Raw genomic sequence first — 18,943 nt, 5'->3', positions numbered from 1 at the left:
CCTGTATCACAACACTGTGCGTCGTCCGCGTCTACGCTTTTCACTGCCAGCCGCAGGGTGTGGCGGCGGCGATAGGTCTCTTTTGCCTACACTTTGCCCACATTTTACCGGGAACTCTAAGCGACAACGACGGCTGGTAGCGGCGACGTTAACGGCGAGATGCGATCCACGCCGATTCCACGCGCGCGCGCGCGACGGAGCACCTCTTCTTCGAAGAGCGCTTCTCCCTCGCACGGCTGAGTCTCTCTTCCTTCGCTGCGTGTAAAAATGCCCGTATTTATTCCCTTGCGTAACGCTCGCAGAGGGCAAAGCCCTACCGCCGGCAGGCTGGGGATAAACGCATCAATCCTCCTCGATCCGCCCGAGCGCGCCCGACCGTCGCGTTTTTACCGGAATGTTTTCGCGCAAGCCGGACTGGAATGCGTGTCGATTGCGTGATCAAAAGTACAAGCGGCATGATGAAAATAGTAACTTTTTCTCTCCCGGCCGCTCTCTAAATTTCTCGAGGTGAAATCTCAAGCCCGACACGAGCGCAAATTCGCTCCGCGGCACCGCGGCGAAAATCACACTGCCACTTGCGAAGCGCACGACAACTCAGAGTTCTCCAACACTCGAGTTCCGCTCTACTTTCCAAGCGAGCCTGCGAGCCCTAACAGCAAATATGTCCAGAGGACATCCAGGGACGTCCTGGGGATGTCCCGGAGGCGTCCTATTTCCTCCTCAGAATGCCTCTGGACGTCCCCAGGAGATCTGTGCTATCAGGGTGGGAACTCGAGGAAACCTCGAGAGAGAGAGAGAGAGAAAGAGAGAGACAGAGAGAATGAGCGATTTTCTCTCTTATTCACATCTTCTTTCCAGCCTACACGATCGATTTTCCCGGACGTTGTGGAGACAGCCTTAAGAACCGCGCGGCCCACACGGCGAAGCCGCGATCGCTAACCTTTTCCCGTCTATCATGGACCGGTGATCGCCTTTGCAAGCTCGAACGCTCGCGAAATCGCCGCGCAACAGGTGCGTTGTTGCGCGCACGTTATATCAAACGTCGGCGGTCGCCATGAAGACGCGATTCGCGATGGGCTTTGCCGATGGGCGACCCAACGCACGTGTTGGGCGTCGAGCCGCGATGACACGCCGCGAGAGTTCAACCCTCGATGATCGGCCGTGGCGGGTCGCGTGACTATGTATGGAGAGACAGACAGCCGCGTGCGACTGACTATCCGCGAGGACTCGTCCTCATCGGGGAAATGTTTCGAGAAATTCAGACGACTGGTCGTTTCGAAGCGCGCACACAGTCGCGTCGTGATCGCCCTCGCGCATACGCAAACTCAAATGCGTGAATTAATCGTTACTGAGTTGCGGAAGCTCGATCCCCAATTGGCGTCTCTCTCGTCGGGAGCACACACGTTGCACAAGAGCACCAACGTTTCGACCAGGATCAGTGTGATCCGCTACGCGGAAAGGACGCGCCCGATCGCCGACGACGGATCTCCCGCGGTCGTCGCCGGCGCGGCGTGCCGATCGCGCGCGCGCGCGAATCGACCGCGGGAGGAGCGCACCTGCACATAGGTATCCAATTTTCGCCTGCCGCCGGTGCGTCCTGTTCGGGGCGGGAAGGACGAAATCGAAGGCAGATCGGCGCGCGGCGGGACGGTGAGCAGAAGCGCGCCAGGACGCGGCGTTCGATTCGACAGTTCGATGCGAACTGACCATCGCGTCTCCATGCCATGCCGAGCCACGCCATGCCACGCTATACCATTCCAATCCGCCACCGTTCCATTCGGTCTTATTTCGTGACCTCTCTCTTTCTCTCTCTGTCTCTCTCTCTCTCCCCCCCTTCCTCCCTCCGCCCCTCGCTCTCTTCCTCTCTCGCACTCTCGGAGCACGACTCCTTCCTTCCATCGCGCTCCCATCACTCGGGCTGTCGCTGCGCTGAGCAGCCGATCTCCGCGCTTCGCCGGCAATTAGTTCGTTGAGATCAAGCGGGCGCAAGGATTCCTCCTCTCCGGGATGGGAAAAGGAGGGACGGTTTCTCTCGGTTTCGTTTTCCGCGCGAGAAAAGCGACTCGCCTGATGAGTGGAGCGCACACTGCGGCTTCTGCTCCGTTCTGCTCTGCGCGGGACGGACGATCATTCGCGCTATGACGGACACCGGAAAATCTTTTCGTACGTTAACTCTTTGAGGCATAGTGGTAAGTATATACTTGCCACCTATTTATTCTCACATTTTCATGAAATATTTCATTGAGGGATTCTTGTCGGGTTTTTTGCGTTTTTTAGCTTCATGTATGATATGGGAACATACATGAAAGGTTGAAAAGTGTTTTGCATAAGTGTCCATTTATTACAAATAATACATATTTTTGCAGAAAAAAATCATTTTCCACGAACTACGAGTGAATTTCTTGCTTAAAATCAAGATTTGGGGTCTTTTTGGCTCGCTGATTACGAATCTGAGGTCCACATTCCAAAATTTATTTTCCAAGATGGCGGACTCAAGGCAACGGATCATAGAATTTTTATTAAATTAGCTAAAATTGTAGTCTGGTTAGTTTTTGAGCTCGCTGATTACGAATCCAAATCCTAAAATTTACTTTCCAAGATGGCGGATCATAACATTTTCATATGATTAGCTGAAATTGTACTTTGGTTTAGTCTTCAAGATCGCTGATTACGAATCCGAGGTCCAAAATTCATTGTCACTCATTGTGAAATTATCGCGATTTTTCATATTTGTGGCCGCCATCTTGAATTTGGAAAATCTAATAACGGATTCGTAATCAGCGACTCCAAAAGCCCCACAATACCCATTGTCACCGAAGTTATCGCGATTTTTCATTTTTGCGTCCGCCATCTTGAATTTCGATAATCTGATAACGGATTCGTAATCAGCAACCTCAGAAACCCCCGTATATAAATTTTCATGTGATTCGGATTTTCTGAAAAATACTTTGCCTCAAAGGGTTAAAGCCTTCAATTTCCGTGGTTATAATACGAGCTCTTAATTCTAACCCTCTTAATTTAATTAATTTAAATCCCAGTTAGTTAGCAATGTTTCTTTATGTTGTATATATCAACTTTCACGAAGATGAAGCTTACTCCTGGAAAACGGCAGCGTTCGAACCAAGTGAAGTATACGGAAAAACGAGTGGACTTTCCGGTACTCCTGATACAACAAAGTATGAGGAATCACCCGCGAACCTATTGCCCTCCTCCCCCGATGCCCTCTTTCCTCGAATTGTGCCATTAGAACGATGTGGATCGCGCTAAGCGCGGCGCCTCCGTCATCGCCGGCCGAGTGCGTTTCCAGATCGGCGAGATGACCGATGACGCGTCGTTTAATCGTCGCTAATGAACGTTACGAGAAGTCGCCGCCTTTGGTCGGGGCTTCGAATACGCTCGTCCCGGTCGTTGGCTGCGCCAAGTATGCGAGGCGAAGACGTCTCTCATTGCCCAAATGTTCGTTTGTTTTATTCGGGCTTTTTACGGTGATCTCCCCGCCCTCCCCCCGCTGGAGAAAGCCACCATTATTTTCGGCGCCAGCCATGTCTTTTTGTTGTTCCCACAAAGATAATAGCGATATATTTCTGACGAGGTTATATTATTATCGCCGATAATAATATTCGTAGCGATGCTGGTAATAAAGATGGCTTCCCCGACAACGTTTCATCTCGCTGATATTTCATCGCTCATTTACAGTCGCAGAGACATCGAAGCCCTTTCCTCCCCTGAGCGCTCTCCTGGCGACGATCCGCACGCCGCGTGACTTCGGTCTACGCTAAGTGGGTGACCTTCTGACCTAATCGCCGCTAATTTCATTCGCTCGACATGGTCGTCGTGCGAAACCGTGGCGGCGCGCGACGGCTCTCCGCTCTCGGCTCGTTTTTACACGAGAGTCGCAAAGCATCGCCGCAGAACTCGCCTGCTCTCGCCTGCCCCGTCCGTCTGTCTGTCTGTCTGTCTGTCTGTGTCTGTCGCGCTCCAAATACCTGTTCGGTTCTACCCACCTGCCGTGATTATGGCTCGTGACGTCCCACGTAAATCTAGCCGCGGATCGCGACGTGGGGGGAAGCTCGCGCTACCGCCGTGAGAATCCATTTTTCCGCCCGTTGCCGCTCTTCCCGGCTGCCCTCGATCGTGATTTCCCCACGTCGTCGAGCGTGCGACGAGATCCTTCCTTCCTTCCTTCCTTCCTTCTTTCCTGCTTACCGCGGTAAATATCCGAACGTCAAGGTCGCCCACACGGGAACGTACGGGAACGCACTCGGAAATCCATTACGTCAACGCGCTTCTTCAATAACGATCCCGCGAGATGATCGACGTGACAACATCTCGATACGACCGCTCTCTTTCTCTCTCTCTCTCTCTCTCTCTCTCTCTCTCTCTCTCTCTCTCTCTCTCTCTCTCTCTCTCTCGTCTGGTTAACGTCGCCGATAGGTGGAAAAGCACACGGATGCTACACGCGTTCTTCAGCGATCGCAGCCGATCGATCGATCGATCGATCGATCGTCACTTCGCCCGTCGCGGACTTCGCGGCCGATACTCACGCGATTCCTCCGAGGCGACCACCGTGGATCGTCGTGAATCGCGCGACAGCCGTTCGCTGAAACAGCGATTTCGATCGCGTCGAGGAAGACGGCGAAAAAGCGGAGAACAAGCGCAGGAACAGACAGAAGCGCGAGAGAACAGACGGGAGAGAATGCGAACGAACGAACGCGGAACCGCATGCGTCGCGAACGACAGCCCGCGCGAGACTGCCGGCCGATGACGACGCATCGTCTTTGGCATTCGGCTTGGATGGGCAAGGTAGACGGATGGATGGGTGGATGGATAGATGGATTAATGGATAGACGGGCTGGGACGGGGGACGGGACGAGACGCCGTCCCCCGGCCCGTCCGAGTTCGCGGCTGCAGTTTCTGGACTTTTTTCAACATCGGCCGTCCCGTTCGTTCCGCCAATTAAGCGCCGCGCGCGTGCGTTCCGGTGAGTTCCGTTCCAGTTCCGGAAAAATCGTACGGCCGCGGAAGACTCGCGACGCGATTCGCCCGGTGATTTCGAGCGATTCTCAGTTTTTTTTTTCTTTTTTTTTCCATTGCTTGTCCTTCAATGCGCGCAACGCGCGCGCGAGACGTTGCGTTTTTTTTTTGCCACTTTGACATGCACTCGCTTGTTACGCACAACAGATGAGATTAAAAGCGTCACCGCGGCGATCGATCAATTTGATTACCGGAAACCCCAGAGGGGAGCTCAAGGCGACTTAGCCTCGACGACGGAGTCGACTTACTCGGTGAATGTCAATGTCGAGGTGTACCGAGACAGAGAGAGAGAGAGAGAGGCTATCGAATTCGTCGCTCTCTTCTGTCACCGACTGACGGACTGACATAGACTCGTAAAAATGACACTGATCGGATAAATATCATACGAGTAAGGGCAAGTTATTCCAATTCCTTGGTAAGTTAACCGATAGTTAAATCGTATGTCTGTCTTTGTCTAAGTTGAAGAAAAAACAAAGATGACTCAACTATTAGTTAACTTACCAAGAAATTGGAATAACCACTCCTAAGGGCAGATTGTTCCAGCTCTTTGGTAAATTAACTGATAGTCAAATCATATGTCTTTGTCTAAATTGAAGGAAAAACAGAGATAAACACATGATTCAATTGTCAGTTAACTTACTAAGAAGTTGGAATAACCAGTCCTAAGGGCAGGTTGCTCCAACTCCTTGATAAGTTAAATCGTACGTCTTGTCTTGGTCTATAAGTTGAAGAAAAAACAAAGAGGAACATATGATTCAACCATCAGCTAACTTACCAGGAAGTTGGAACAGTCGGCCCTAAGAAAATAACATTACACGTCACAGGTAAAAAAAAAAAAAAAAAGATGCGGGGGAGCGGAGGAAAAAGACGACGTGCGTGGGTGCAAAGCGGTGCGCACTCGCGACCGAGCTCTTCCCAAAGTGCACGACACGCGGGACCACCGCGAGCCGCATGACGTAACGCGCATTTCTGGACTAGACCGTGACATTGCATAACGAAATGCATTAACCGCGTATCGCGATACGCAAGTAGCGCGCGCGAGCCGTCTGTCCGTCCGTCCGTCCGTCCGTCCGACAGCAGATAGTGCCATATATTGTCGTCTCATCGTAATTACAAGCTTCTTACGAGCGCGACCATGTACGCTTTACGAGTCTATTAATACTCTAACGCGCTTTCTAGCGTTATATACGCCTATGTAAGAGCCGAGCACTCGAAGAAATAATCGATCCGCTCGCTGTCGGGAAATAATTCGCCCGCGGTAGGCGGGTCCCATCAACGTCGTTTACCGTTAATCACGATCCCGACGACTTGCGATCGTAACGTCACCCACCCCTTTAACCCGCGGATCTCGTGTCCTTTTTGGTTGAGGAACCTTCTCCGCCCGGCTTTGTCCGAGAAACATCTCGGAAGAGCGGTCTTCACTCGCGGCGAAGAGTTTGCAAAAGACGCGCCCACCTGTACTTGCATCTCGGTCAAAGCCAAGGATTGCGCAGAAATTAGACAGTGATGTGACGTATGTGAAAGAAGACGAGAGAGGGGGTGCGGCGGAGGACGAAGAGGTGAGGAGAGGTGGGAGAGAGGGAGACACCGAGGGGGGCGCAAACGGAGCGTTTCAAGAAGCAGCGTACTTGGTCGCGGTAACGTGTGCGTGCGTGCGTGCGTGCTGTCGTAAACAACGCGGTGCGAGAAGGACCGCGAGGCGCAGACAGAGACGGAAACGCAAAGAGCGCGTCGTCGTCGGCAATGAGTGCGCCGCGGGCAGACCTTGACGACCCGAGGAAGTCTCGCTACCATTTTCGCGGGACGTGGTAGTGGGTCGCAGGTGTGGACCGAGCGAGCGACTCGACACCAGCACACACGGGTGCCACACAGGGTGGGGTATCGCAGGTAAGTAGCGGCGCGAAGGGGCGTGCGAGAGCGAAGTAACGCCGCGGGGGAGAAGAACAAAGTACGAAGGCGCGGAGCGGCGGAGTTCGATCGCGAGGCCCGACCCGTAAAAATCACACACACACACACACACACACACACATACACACGCGACAGCGCGTACCGGAGTAAAGGCTCTCCCTCGCGGAGCGGAAGCACCACCAGCCCCGAAGAAGAGTGAGCGTCTTCGCCTGAAACTCGATGTTTCATTTTCAAGTCGCTCCGAGTGAACTTGTGTTCCTGTTTAACGACGGAGTCTTCAATTTCGAGTGGGGATCTTCGCTTCGACGGATCAGAGTGGGGAATTTGCTTCGCATGAGCGAAAAATCGCGAAGAGATTTCTCTGGAAGAAATTTAGAGCAGCGCGCGCGCGCGCTTTTCCAGCGGTCGCGGAGTTCGCGAGGAAAAATCACGGTATTACGCATCGCACGCACGCACGCACGCACGTACGCACGCACGCACACACACACGCGCGCGCGCACATATGGCTGTATCGCACGTGTCTACTAGTTTTCTGCCAAACTAGAGCGCGCCGTGCTAAAGATAGGTACTCGTTGCAGGCAGAAATCGGTGTGCATCCACACTACCGGCGCAGGGAACAAGGGCGACCTTGGCCTTACGAGCTTATATAACGAGGAAACGGCCGATTCGCCAGCTCAGTCGTTTCGACCTATCGACGACGACGACGACGTCGACGACGTGTGCAACCGATATTCTATCGCGCTCTCTAGTGCGAACGGACGGCGCGCTCTACCAACGATTTTCGCTGCTCGTCGCGCGAGACCCAAACGAAAGCAAAGTTCCGCAAAGCGGCAGCTGACAAAAATCGGACCCAACCGCGAGATCTTCCCCGTTGGAAGCGTTTCTCGCCGCGTGTCACCTGCGCGTCCCCGCGCGAAAAAATTCGCCGCCGCCGCCGTCGCGTTCTCCACTCGAGCGACTTTTTCTCTCGCAGCAGCGCGAACAGCCAGCCTGCGTCGACGCAGGTGCTGTGCTCTCGCACGTGGGAACAATCGTCGCCGCTGGAAACTTCCACTGGAGCAATTACGAGGAGGTTGCTGAAAATGCAATCGACCACGCGGCGCGAGACCGAAGCCGCAGCGCGATCGGAAAAATATAGGAGCCATTAAAGGAGCGGCCGCGCGCGCGGCGGCGGTGGTCACTTCGGCGGGTCGCCGTCGCGGTGGGGGATCCCCGCGGAAAATCAACGTCTCTTCTTGGCAGAAACGGAGGCAGCTCGTGGGCGGCAGCGCGGCACGAGTCGCGGCGCGCGCGCGCGGGGCTCTTCCGCTTTTTTGACAGATGCGAGCGTCAGTGCCGCGCGACGCGTCGCAGTGCCCGAGCGAGTCCGCCCGACAATATTTACGACGACGCACGTTCGTTCGCCCACGGTGAGTGTTTTGATTTTGAAACGCGCGCTTCTTCCCAAGCGGCGGCTTTAAGCTCCTTTATGCGCCGCGCCGATATTGCGCAAACGCGCGGCCGATGATTCAATGCTTGAAAATACCGAGAGCGGACGTAACGCTCTGCTTTCGCTCTCGCAATTCGATCAGACCTTAGCCTGACTTTGGCTTTTCCTCGTCTCGAAGAGACGACCTCCAACTCGGGCGGGTTGGGGTTTAATTGACGTCGATGGGAAAAACGCGCGGTGCTGTCGGCTCGCTTCTCATTCGATTCTCGCTCAGCCGTTCGATATTTTCTCTTTACGTAATCAATTATAGCCTGTTTCTCATATCTCGTGCACTCTGCGTGTAATTGTGACGTACGTAACTTCATGAGACGCGGTGTTATCACGATGTTACGACATCCAACCTGCTAATGAGCGGCTAACGCTAATGAAAAGTGCGCGCGCGCGCGAGGCGCACGTACACGCTTCCGATTTTTCTCAGCGTGAGATTTAACAGCTTCAGTGTTTTTTTTCTCTTAATTTATGCGTCAGCCCATAAGTTCTCTTCGTGTATAATCTCGCGATATCGATATCCCATTAAAATGGAAATTGCTCTTTTTTTTCAATTTATGCGTCATCCCGCGTCGTCGCGTCTCTTTACGTATAGTCCCGCGATATCGATATACCATTAAATCGAAACGTCCTCGTCTCCGTAGGCGACCCACTACTACTACCGCAGCTCGCCGTCGCGAGGAAGGATGGTCAATTCGATATTGCTGCTTTGGGCGTTGGTCGGCCTAATTGGCCGGGTGCACGGCAAATGCAGCTTAGCGCCGATCGCCGACAACGAGCGGTCGATCGCCTACGCGTGCATCCACGGCGACCTGAGCGACCTCAACGAGCTGTCCAGCGAGACCGAGTGGATCGAGTTCTCGGTGTCGCGCTTCCGCGAGATCCCGGACGACGCGTTCCACCGATTCCGAAATTTACGCCGCCTGTCCTTCTACAATTGTCACGTCAACGTCATCGGACCCGAAGCCTTTCGCGGCCTGCACCGCCTGGACTGGCTGATTTTCCACGGCACGCGGGTCCACGCGGCTAGGGCCGCGTGGTTCCGGCATCTGCCGAATCTCAGGAAGTTGATCCTGGACAGGTACATCGTCCGCGGTTTAGTCCAGTCGCTCGAACCACGCGTGATTACTTCCTGAATCTCTTCCAGGGCGAAATTTCACTCGAACGGCGGGCTGGTAATAGCCTGGTAGCACACTTCATTGGTGTTACATTGGTGTTACCATTGGTCACGGTTGACATAAATTGAGGTTACATTGGCCCAGTGCGTCCCAATATACAGCCAATATCGGTTAGACATTAAATTACAATATATCGCCAATATTGCACAGCATTGTTGTACCAATATTGTTGACTTACATTGGGGGTCCAATTTGTAGCCAATATTGGCCCAACAATATGCGCTACTAGGGTGGTCACTCGAGTCTCAGCGACTTCTCGCTCACGTACAGCATAAATCCTCCATCCTAAATCCTTGAGTGAATGTTACGTTCTCGCTCGAAATTGAATTTTATCTCATCCGAGATTTTGCCATTGGCGATTATTGCTGCGAGTTCAAGAATGAGAATCCAATGCTACATTGTCGCAGAGATAAATTATCCGATCGATTGAAACCAGTTCATCAGGAGCAAGGATCCAAAATCGAGGATTCAAAAATTCACAGCTGATTTGAAGAAGAGCCACTTTTGCAATTCCGAATAGAGCGGTACATTCGCTTGCCGCCTCGAGTGAATGCGTTCAATGCGACAAAATCGCATCTTCCAACGAGATCCCCCTGTGGCAAATTCGAAGAGTACATTCGAACTTGAAGAACCTTGAGAGATTGCCATGCCTACGATACGAAAGAGCACACAAGTCCCGTAAAGGCACGTAAAGCACACTCGCGCATTTGTTCCAGATGCGGCCTGGTGCACGTCGAGCCTGACGTTTTTCGCATGCTACCGCGAGTCGAGACTCTAGGCTTGCGCGATAATGACCTCGATTGTCTGCCGGTGGAGGAACTGTCGCATATGAGGATGCTCAGGGCCGTGCGCATCGACGGCAACCCGTGGTGGTGCGAGTGCCGCATGAGACTGGACCGCTTCTTCCGCGAGAGGTCGATCGTTCAGGAGGAGCGGTGCAAACCTCCGCCGGGAGTACACCAGAGGCTGCAGTGTATGACGCAGATCGACATCCCGATCTTGTTTCCAATAATAACCGTCGAGCAGATCGGAGGTTACGAGGTGAAGTTACCGCGCGAGATACCGAATCTTATCAATTTGACGCCTTTTCATCGCGTCGCGGCCGCAGCGCGCAGTATCGCAGAAAACAAGCCGCGATAATGAGGCTATGTGTCGCGCGAATCGTGTTGCCTTATTTTCCCGAGATCACGTTTCAGCCAAACTGCGGTCGTCAAATGAGACAGAAGCGGAGATACTGAACGGCGATAGCGTGCGCAATAATCGCGCTCTATATCAGCTCGATTGCGTTATCACCCGTCTAAAGAGCCTCCCTTATCACCCGTGACAATATCGAAATCTAACGCGAAGATCCGTGAATAATATCTCTCCCGCGCACAATACCTGTGTTTTAACTCCCGAATGCGTGCCGCAGAGAGTTTTCACGCGCGTACGCAAATATCGAGACGCGAAAAATACGACGCATCAACAAGTGTTGATTAGGAACGACGAGAAGTCGTATTTCCGTCGCGGAAGTTGAAAATTCATCGTGATATTTCTCACACACACACACACACACACATGCACGCACACACCGGATGCGTATGAAAAATTATCAACGCTGCGTGACGTCTCGATCTCTGCTTCTCTCTCGCACTCGAGTCGGCCATTTCTCTTTACCGGTCTAACGTAAAAGCCACCATTCCCGGAAATTCGACACCGCGATCTCGCCGAGAGAGGGAGAGAGAGAGAGAGAGAGAGAGATTCGTCTATTCTCGCAGAACGTCGATACGCATTATACGCACGAGACGTCAAACTAAGGATTCAATGGACTCACCCGATCGGAAGGTAACGCCGCGTTGTCGCCATCTCCGGCGTGAATCCTCGAGCGTCCTCGGCGAGCGTCATCGTCCTCCCTCGGCGGTTTCTCCCGTGCTCTCACGGTCACGCGCGAGTGCTTCTTCAGATCGTCGGAGATCACACGCGACATGTACGAAACACCGGCGGCCAAGTGACACGCGTTTATCGTCAGCTGCGCGAAGACACACACGCTCTCACGCGGTTGCTTCCCGCAGGAAAAAAATCGCGCGCAACCGTCGCACGAAGATCGCGAACGATCGCTGCGCGATTGTCAGCGTGACGAGCACTCTTTTATTTTCCCCCATCGAGCGGTTCTCGACGAACGAGCGACTTGATCGCCCGCGAGAATCCGCCGTGATTCGCACGCAATATGCACGATGCCGCACACGGCCGCAGGACGCGTCCAGCGTCAACACGCGAGAGAGAGAGAGAGAGAGAGAGAGAGAGAGAGAGAGAGAGGGAGAGAGAGAGAGAAAACACGAAAACACGTCGCGATTCTTGCAACTTTTGATCGCAAACGACGCAAGCCGACGTGTCGCGAGCGCGAGCGCGAGCAACGGAACGTTAATCGCTATCCGAACGTGAGCTTGCGTGCAACGCGCGTCACGTGACCCGGCGAACTATCAGCCTGATTGGCTCACCGTCGCGCACTGACAAAATTGCGCGCGCGCGCGCGCGCGCGATATGCAATCGAACCGAACGACCATGCAGATGTCGCAACATGAAGCATTAACCGTTACGCGTCTGTCATGTTTGGAAACATCGCGCGCGCCCTGAAGTTGCCGCAGGATCTCTCGTGACTGCGTTCGCTCGGCTGCATCGAGCCTCCGCGGAATTCAACGCTGGAGAGACGTAGATGAAAGTGTAGAGCGTCGGCTCTAGTCTGCTCTTTTTCGGAGAACTTTCCGAACCGGTGGCACATTGGTGCAATAAAGACAGAGCGAAACACACTTGTCTCGCTGCTGCTTGTTGCAGCAATTATTCGAGAAAGAGCAAATCGAAGCTTGACAGAATTGTGTGACGAGCAGAGCAGGGAAAACGACGAGACGAACCGTCGACGTGTGACGGCATCGGTGGCATCTCCTGAATTTGTTTTCTCCGCGTGTTGCAGGAATCGCGCTACAGCAACCACTTCCAGACGAGCGCGTTGACGTCGCTGGACCGTTTGCCGGACAGGAGCACATGGATCGAGATCACGGGGCTGCGGATCGATCGCGTGCCCGCGTACGCGTTCTTCCGCTTCGGCAACAGTCTGCGCGTCCTCGAGCTGCGCGATTGCTCCATCGACGTGATCGAGCCCGGCGCGTTCGCCGGTCTACATCAGCTGCAGCGTCTTGTGCTCGTCGGCAACCGGCTGCCCGCGGTGGCCGCCCATTGGTTCAGCGATCTCGTGGCGCTGCAACAATTGGTGCTCGCGCGCAACGCCATCGAGCGCCTCGAACCAGGCGCGCTGCGCCCGTTGAGCGACAGCTTGCGCCATCTGGACATGCGGTACAACCGGCTGCAATGTCTGTCGCCGGACGAGCTGACGCATCTGAGGCGACTCGAGCGACTCGACGCAGTCGGTAATCCGTGGAACTGCGAGTGCCGCAGAAACCTGCAGCGAATGTTGATGGAACGTCACATAGGCTTCGAGATTAGCGGCGGTCGCTGCTACGAGAATGGGAAAGAGGTTGGCGAGCCGACCACCGGCGACGATAGAGGGCAGCATTGGCAAGTACGTACGAGTTCGAATGAAATAAAATTCGAAGCACGAAACTCGAAGAGGTGGGAAATAAAGCTCCTCGTTTCGTGAAGAGTCATGTGTACATATCTTATGTTTATATTTTATATCAAAGTAATTTTAATTCGCTGTTTGGGTATATTAAACTGTTGAACCCGTTGTAGCTCTTCAAGTCCTAATAATTTTGCTTTCACCTTAGGTCGAACACACGACAACGACGGGTATCGGCCAAGTACGATGGACCTCTTTCGAGGAGACTCTGCTCGAAAGGAACATCACTGTGACGAGACCGAGCACCGTCGCTCCGACCATCCAAGTCTCCACTGAGAGGCCACAACCGCCGAGTAAGGGTACCTGTGTGCTCGACAAGACCGAGTGGTCGCGGCAGGTGTACACTTGCAGTGGCATCAACTCGCTGCAGGAACTTGAGATCATACCGCGTTCGGCGCACACTGTCCGTATTATCCTCTCAAACTTGAAGACGATCCCGACGCGAGCGTTCGCCCGCTTCGATGGCTACATGTCCAGGCTGGAGCTGCGCAATTGCGGTATCGAGAAGATCGAGTATCGAGCCTTCGCCGATCTCTACAACCTGCAGTATCTGTCGCTGCACAGCAACCAGCTAGAGTCCATGACGTCCGAAGTTCTAGAAGGCCTGACGAACCTGCGCCAGTTGGACGTGTCGCGCAACCACATCTACCGCATCACGAACGACGCGTTCGACATGTTACCACAACTACGCGGCTTGGACGTCTCTGACAACTACATGAATTGCATTGGGGTGGAATACATGGCGCGCAAGATGCCGCATTTGCTCTCTTTACGGGTCTCAGGCAATCCCTGGAGTTGCCTATGCGGTACAAAGCTGGCCAGTTTTCTGGACTCCCGTGGAATTCGCTACGACCGCGAGTCCTTGCTCAGCATGAATGACGACTGCTACGCCACGGGCCTGCCAGTGACACCCACGACGATACTGACCACCTCGAAGAGCACCACGACCGAGCCACCCTCGGTGCCTCTGCACCAAGAACCCATCACGGGCTCCTGCACTGTTCAGCAGGATTCCACGGGGCTGCGATACCGTTGCATCGGCGGCAATCTGTCGTTGCTGAAGAGCATACCTCGCGACGTCGTCGCCATCGAGTTCCATGAGGGCAACTTGCCACGTCTGCCGGTTGGGTCTCTCTACAATTTCCCGCGACTGCAAGAACTCGTCATCAGAAACTGCGGCTTGAGAACGATCGAAGCTGGTGCCTTCAGAGGCTTGGACTCCTTGGAGCGTCTTACTATCCAGCAGAACCCGTTGACGTCGATTGAGCAAGGCTGGTTCAATATAGAGCGTCTCGAGCGACTGGATCTGCGCGGTAACTCGATCCGCTATATCGCACCGGGTGCCTTCCGTCAGCTGCCTAGGCTGGTCTACTTGAATCTCGAGGGCAACGATCTCCAGTGTATCTTCACGAGCGACCTGAGCGACATGTCGGATCTGCACGTCGTTGAGTTTGCCGGGAACCCGCTCAAGTGGCGGTGCCGGATGGACCTGGAGCAGTTCCTCGAGATGCGCAAAATCAAGTTTGTCAAGGTGGAGAACTCGTGCGAGGGTAAGAAGATCATGAGAAGTCTCCTCTACCAGAATCGCAGCAGCGAGCCGTTGGAATGCCCGCCCGGTTGCTCCACGGCTAATGAAATCGAACAGGCGAAATGTTTGACGTTCTTCGTAGCGTTTGCGATGCTTGTCGCAATGCGGATACATTAATTATCCCCTGTTTTAACGACGACAGTTGAGAATTAATCGTGCGATACGAATGTCGGACTAACACGACGATCGATAGAACACGAACATAGAGAGTTAAGTTGGTAAATAGCGGGAAATCTTGAGGAGAAAAATTTTCCCCGGGGTAGAAAAAACACGCGGATAGATTCGGTATTGTCAATGTTGTCACTCAATGTGTTCATATTTGAAAACGCTTAAGCTGATAAATAAATAAATAAATAAAGAGATATATATATATATATATTTGCGCGAATGGCTATATTTGAACTTGGTCCTTTAGAGTCCTCTTCAATAACGTATATCTCGGGTAACATATCAGAATATATAATACGTTGGATACGTGACGCGCTATAGTTAGTTATTGCTTAGATTATTAGTTGTAACACACACATACACACACTACTCGTCTGACAACAAGCTTTACTTGCGGGCGTTGCCACTGTGATCGTTAAATACGTCGTGGAATTATAACTGAGAAGGTTAGGGAGCGATACGTGTGTAAAAAGTTTACGCTGTAAAGTATACATCGACGACGATAACGGATTCGAGTGCCATATGGACGTGAACCAGTGCGACGCCTCGCGCTAAAGCAACTCTTGTTTGTGTTCATTTTAATATATATATACATATATAATAAAACGTTTATGTACATAATATATTTATTGTCGGAATTGTAATAAGCTATTTGCTATTAAAACGTAACAGGTCCTAATAAAAATTTATTTTGTGCAGCAAGTATTTGTTTGCTTTCCCTACGAAATTAATTACTTTTCGTTGTTCTCAGTTATTTATATATACGATCGTATTTAATTTAATATGATAATATTAAGAAATAATATAAAGGAAGTGATATAAAGTTCTATTCACATAGAACTGTTTGATACATATATATCTAATAAAACACGCGGTTACCAAGTAGCCCGGCTAGCTCAGTCGGTAGAGCATGAGACTCTTAATCTCAGGGTCGTGGGTTCGAGCCCCACGTTGGGCGGATTTACTTTTTGCAGAAATTTGATATAATCTACAGTAAATAGTGATTTGATACATTATATTTAGAAAAAGAAAACTAGTTGATTATATAAACTTAATTTTTTTTTTCAAGGTGTTTCATATTTACTTTTTACTGAAAAAATTGTGAGAAGAATACATTCAAAAGAAGACAAAATGGTAGTTTCATACATTTTATCTTAAATATTTTGCAAGGAATATGAAATAAAAGGTATTTCTATAATTGATAAAGTTATATTAATAATACAAAAATAAATATTCTTAGCAGAACGTGGTTTCGATCCACGGACCTCTGGGTTATGGGCCCAGCACGCTTCCACTGCGCCACTCTGCTGTGTGGCAAGGTCCTTTTCAAGACCATAAATCTAATTTCAATGAACTTATTTTTATATAAATAATACAATTACTTAAATATAAAATATATTTCTTTCTACTAATAACCGAGAATAACCAAAATAATTTTATATTACCAAAAACGCCGTAAAATGACATTCAGAAAACGTTATTGTGAGAAACAAGTTTCGGTCAGAAACAAAAGATCGAAAGAAGTTTAAACCCGCCAGTTTTACAATCCTTTTTGAAACTACGAAGTATTTTGATTCGCTCCGTGTCCTTACTTAGTCCTACGTGGAAATGGGGTTCGGTTACCCTATTAATAGCATAAACAATCGCAGTTTAAGAGCGACTGTCTTTAGGCGAAGTCTCGGTTAACGTGAAATTCTGCCAACATAAGTCACCAAACCGCTTCTCGTGACTCATAGTTTAGCAAGGTGGCCGACGCTCGAACGTGATCTGACAAGCACGAACTTGCACAGTCTAGTAGAACGAACGGGGAATGCCCGTTCCGGATGCCGCGTGTGTCACGTATCGCTCAGACGCAACGGACAATCGATAAAAAGATGCCAACGCAATCGCGATGGCCGCACGCGCAAACGTGATGCACGCAGGTCGCATATATCATAGACACTTTGCACATGTGTACGATACCGTGCCAAGGGAGCAACGTGACGACGAACGGCTTGCGAAAAATCATGCCCGTGTCGCTGCGCGAGATCCTGATTCCACGATGCTTGTCGCGGCAGGAGCAAGCGAGCGAGCCATCTCGGCGGGTCGCAACCGATCGCAGGGCTGCTGTTTGAATTTGACGCGCCTCACACAGATTGGAGAATTTGATTAGCCAATCGAGCTAAATATCTTGAAAATGTTCGTTGTAACTTACAAACAAACAAACAAACCGGATGTGACCATCGCGTCTATTGTTTGCCGCGTTGCGGAAGAGCTCGGTGGTGCAACTTGGTGGTGAGTCCTGATAAAACGAGTCGCAATGGTCGAAGTTGTGACAGCCGATAAGAGAAATTTATCGCGACTCACCCGGGATTCACAGGCTGTAGCGTGTATAAAATACATTTGGGAAACAAGTATAAAGCGTTACAGTTCCCCCGTAACCTTTCCCATATGATTTGGGTAATAAAACATAGATGGCGCCATTGGTATCGTTGGCATTGTTCGCCACAGGAAGTGCAACAAACCGAGTTTCGAGAAGCGTCAATTTACGATTCTCAGCGACCCTAAACCCGCCTTCTCGTTTTTGTCCCTCGAAAATGACTCGACATTTCAACGAGATCCTCTCACTCTCGTCTCAGTTTTCAGCCACGACATCAATCTGACCCCCACGTCGACTCACGTAGTGCCGACATAACTGTTCGTCGAACGGACAGACGGAGGCGGCCATCTTTCTCCGAGAGGATGATGCAATCGATGACACATTTCGACCGTATCATCGGCCACAACGCACCGGGGGACCGTTCGATTTCTCGAACATTGCGGACAACTACAGGTAGAAATTGCTCATGCCAACGTTCACGATCGCCGGAGGGACCGAGATCCGCTCGTCGATCGGCATACACTCCCTCGCCAGGGTAAGGCGCGCGTTTTCGCAGACTTTAATCCGTCCGTGGGTCGGGCGAAAGTCGCCAGCTGGTGAGAGCTATTTTGAACGGCGCGATGCGACGTTGTCACGTTTATCAACTGCGAGAGGCAGGAGAGAGAGAGAGAGGGGGGGAGAGAGAGAGAGAGAGAGAGAGAGAGAGAGAGACAGACGCTTCGTAAGCTCGCCGAGACGTCGTCGTCGACGCTACACGATCGAACATGTTCAAACACGTGTCCGACTCGTCCGGCCGCTCGCTCGGCGCAGAGATAACGACGGCGAACGACTCGGCAAAACAACGGCATACGTTCTTTTCACTCGAGCCCGCTCGCTCTCTCGTCGCGATTGCTTTTTATACACTCTACCCGTTGCCACGACCTCAACGAGGTCGCCGTTCCGAATTGATATTCCGCTCCCCCGTTATACCCTTTGTCGGCCGCCTTTGCGCGAGTTCGATAGATCGTTCGATACACATATGCAATAAGAATAAATGCATCCGTGACAATGCCCGACAAAGCAGTTACATAATGAGGAAAAAAGAACGCTGGGGAAAATATGAATATGAACGAGGCATAGGAGAGCTGGTCAGTGACGGGTCGACCGTGAACTCGCAGATCGCGAGTCGCGCTCGATGACGCTTCGGCCAATTTTTCCGACGCGTCCTTCGCGACGACGCTGTCCGGCCGAGCTGGACAAGAAATCGGGTTGCCGTTTGCGACAACGGTGAGAGAGCGCAGGCAGGCGAACAAGCTGGCTGGCTGGCTGGCTGGCGGGAGGAAGTGCGGCAACGCCGCGACTGCGTGAGCGGAGATGCGCGGCATGAATAGCACCGACGTTTGTCGGGCCACCGCGTTGTCGGGGCATGGCGGGAAAGAGAGGATCGTTGTCGGTCGCTTGCGGTGCGCGCGCGCACGCGGGGAGAGGGGCGCATAAAAGTTTCCGCTACGGTGGGGATCGGCCCTGACGCGCAGCGCGGCGCGGCGCGGCGCCGGGAGAGGGACGAGCTACTGCCGGCTGCTGCGTGTAATACAAGCAAGCTAATGTTACCGTGTAAGCTGCCGCCCGCGGGGACGTTTTG

General features: G+C 52.1%; 2 protein-coding genes and 2 non-coding genes across 8 annotated transcripts in view; 2 read left to right on the top strand and 2 right to left on the bottom strand.

Moving 5' to 3' along the window:
• Positions 1 to 11,765, bottom strand: part of LOC105181671 (cytospin-A) — a 45,915-nt gene extending 34,150 nt beyond the window's left edge. Inside the window, exon 1 of one of the 2 annotated variants that reach the window (XM_011138584.3) lies at positions 11,411 to 11,765. In XM_011138584.3, coding sequence (XP_011136886.1) covers positions 11,411 to 11,563 — 153 coding nt within the window. In that variant the 5' untranslated portion in view covers positions 11,564 to 11,765. Of the gene's footprint in view, positions 1 to 4,004; positions 4,761 to 11,410 lie in introns of those variants that run through there. The other variant, XM_019840663.2, reaches the window with a different exon arrangement.
• Positions 5,871 to 15,313, top strand: LOC105181673 (slit homolog 1 protein). 4 transcript variants are annotated; one of them, XM_025306785.1, is made up of 6 exons: positions 5,871 to 6,921; positions 7,916 to 8,351; positions 9,064 to 9,500; positions 10,314 to 10,638; positions 12,545 to 13,150; positions 13,356 to 14,912. In XM_025306785.1, exons 3-6 carry the CDS (start codon positions 9,106 to 9,108, stop codon positions 14,910 to 14,912), a joined length of 2,883 nt encoding a protein of 960 aa, XP_025162570.1. In that variant the 5' UTR covers positions 5,871 to 6,921; positions 7,916 to 8,351; positions 9,064 to 9,105. The 4 variants fall into 4 exon arrangements, with proteins under 4 accessions (XP_025162570.1, XP_011136891.1, XP_011136892.1 ...); XM_011138589.3 differs by having other exon boundaries at positions 7,521 to 8,351; XM_011138590.3 differs by lacking the exon at positions 7,916 to 8,351.
• Positions 15,314 to 15,848: 535 nt separating this feature from the next.
• TRNAK-CUU (transfer RNA lysine (anticodon CUU)) lies at positions 15,849 to 15,921 on the top strand. The gene has a single exon. It is a non-coding gene; the product is annotated as a tRNA-Lys (tRNA).
• Positions 15,922 to 16,200: 279 nt separating this feature from the next.
• On the bottom strand, positions 16,201 to 16,272 carry TRNAM-CAU (transfer RNA methionine (anticodon CAU)). The gene has a single exon. It is a non-coding gene; the product is annotated as a tRNA-Met (tRNA).
• Between the last annotated feature and the right edge of the window lie 2,671 nt (positions 16,273 to 18,943).

The sequence above is a fragment of the Harpegnathos saltator genome, unplaced genomic scaffold (assembly GCF_003227715.2).
Source record: "Harpegnathos saltator strain DR-91 unplaced genomic scaffold, Hsal_v8.6 scaffold8, whole genome shotgun sequence".
Lineage (NCBI taxonomy): Eukaryota > Metazoa > Arthropoda > Insecta > Hymenoptera > Formicidae > Harpegnathos > Harpegnathos saltator.
The sequence above is the reverse complement of the archived record's forward strand: the minus strand, read 5'-3'. Positions and strand labels throughout refer to the sequence as shown.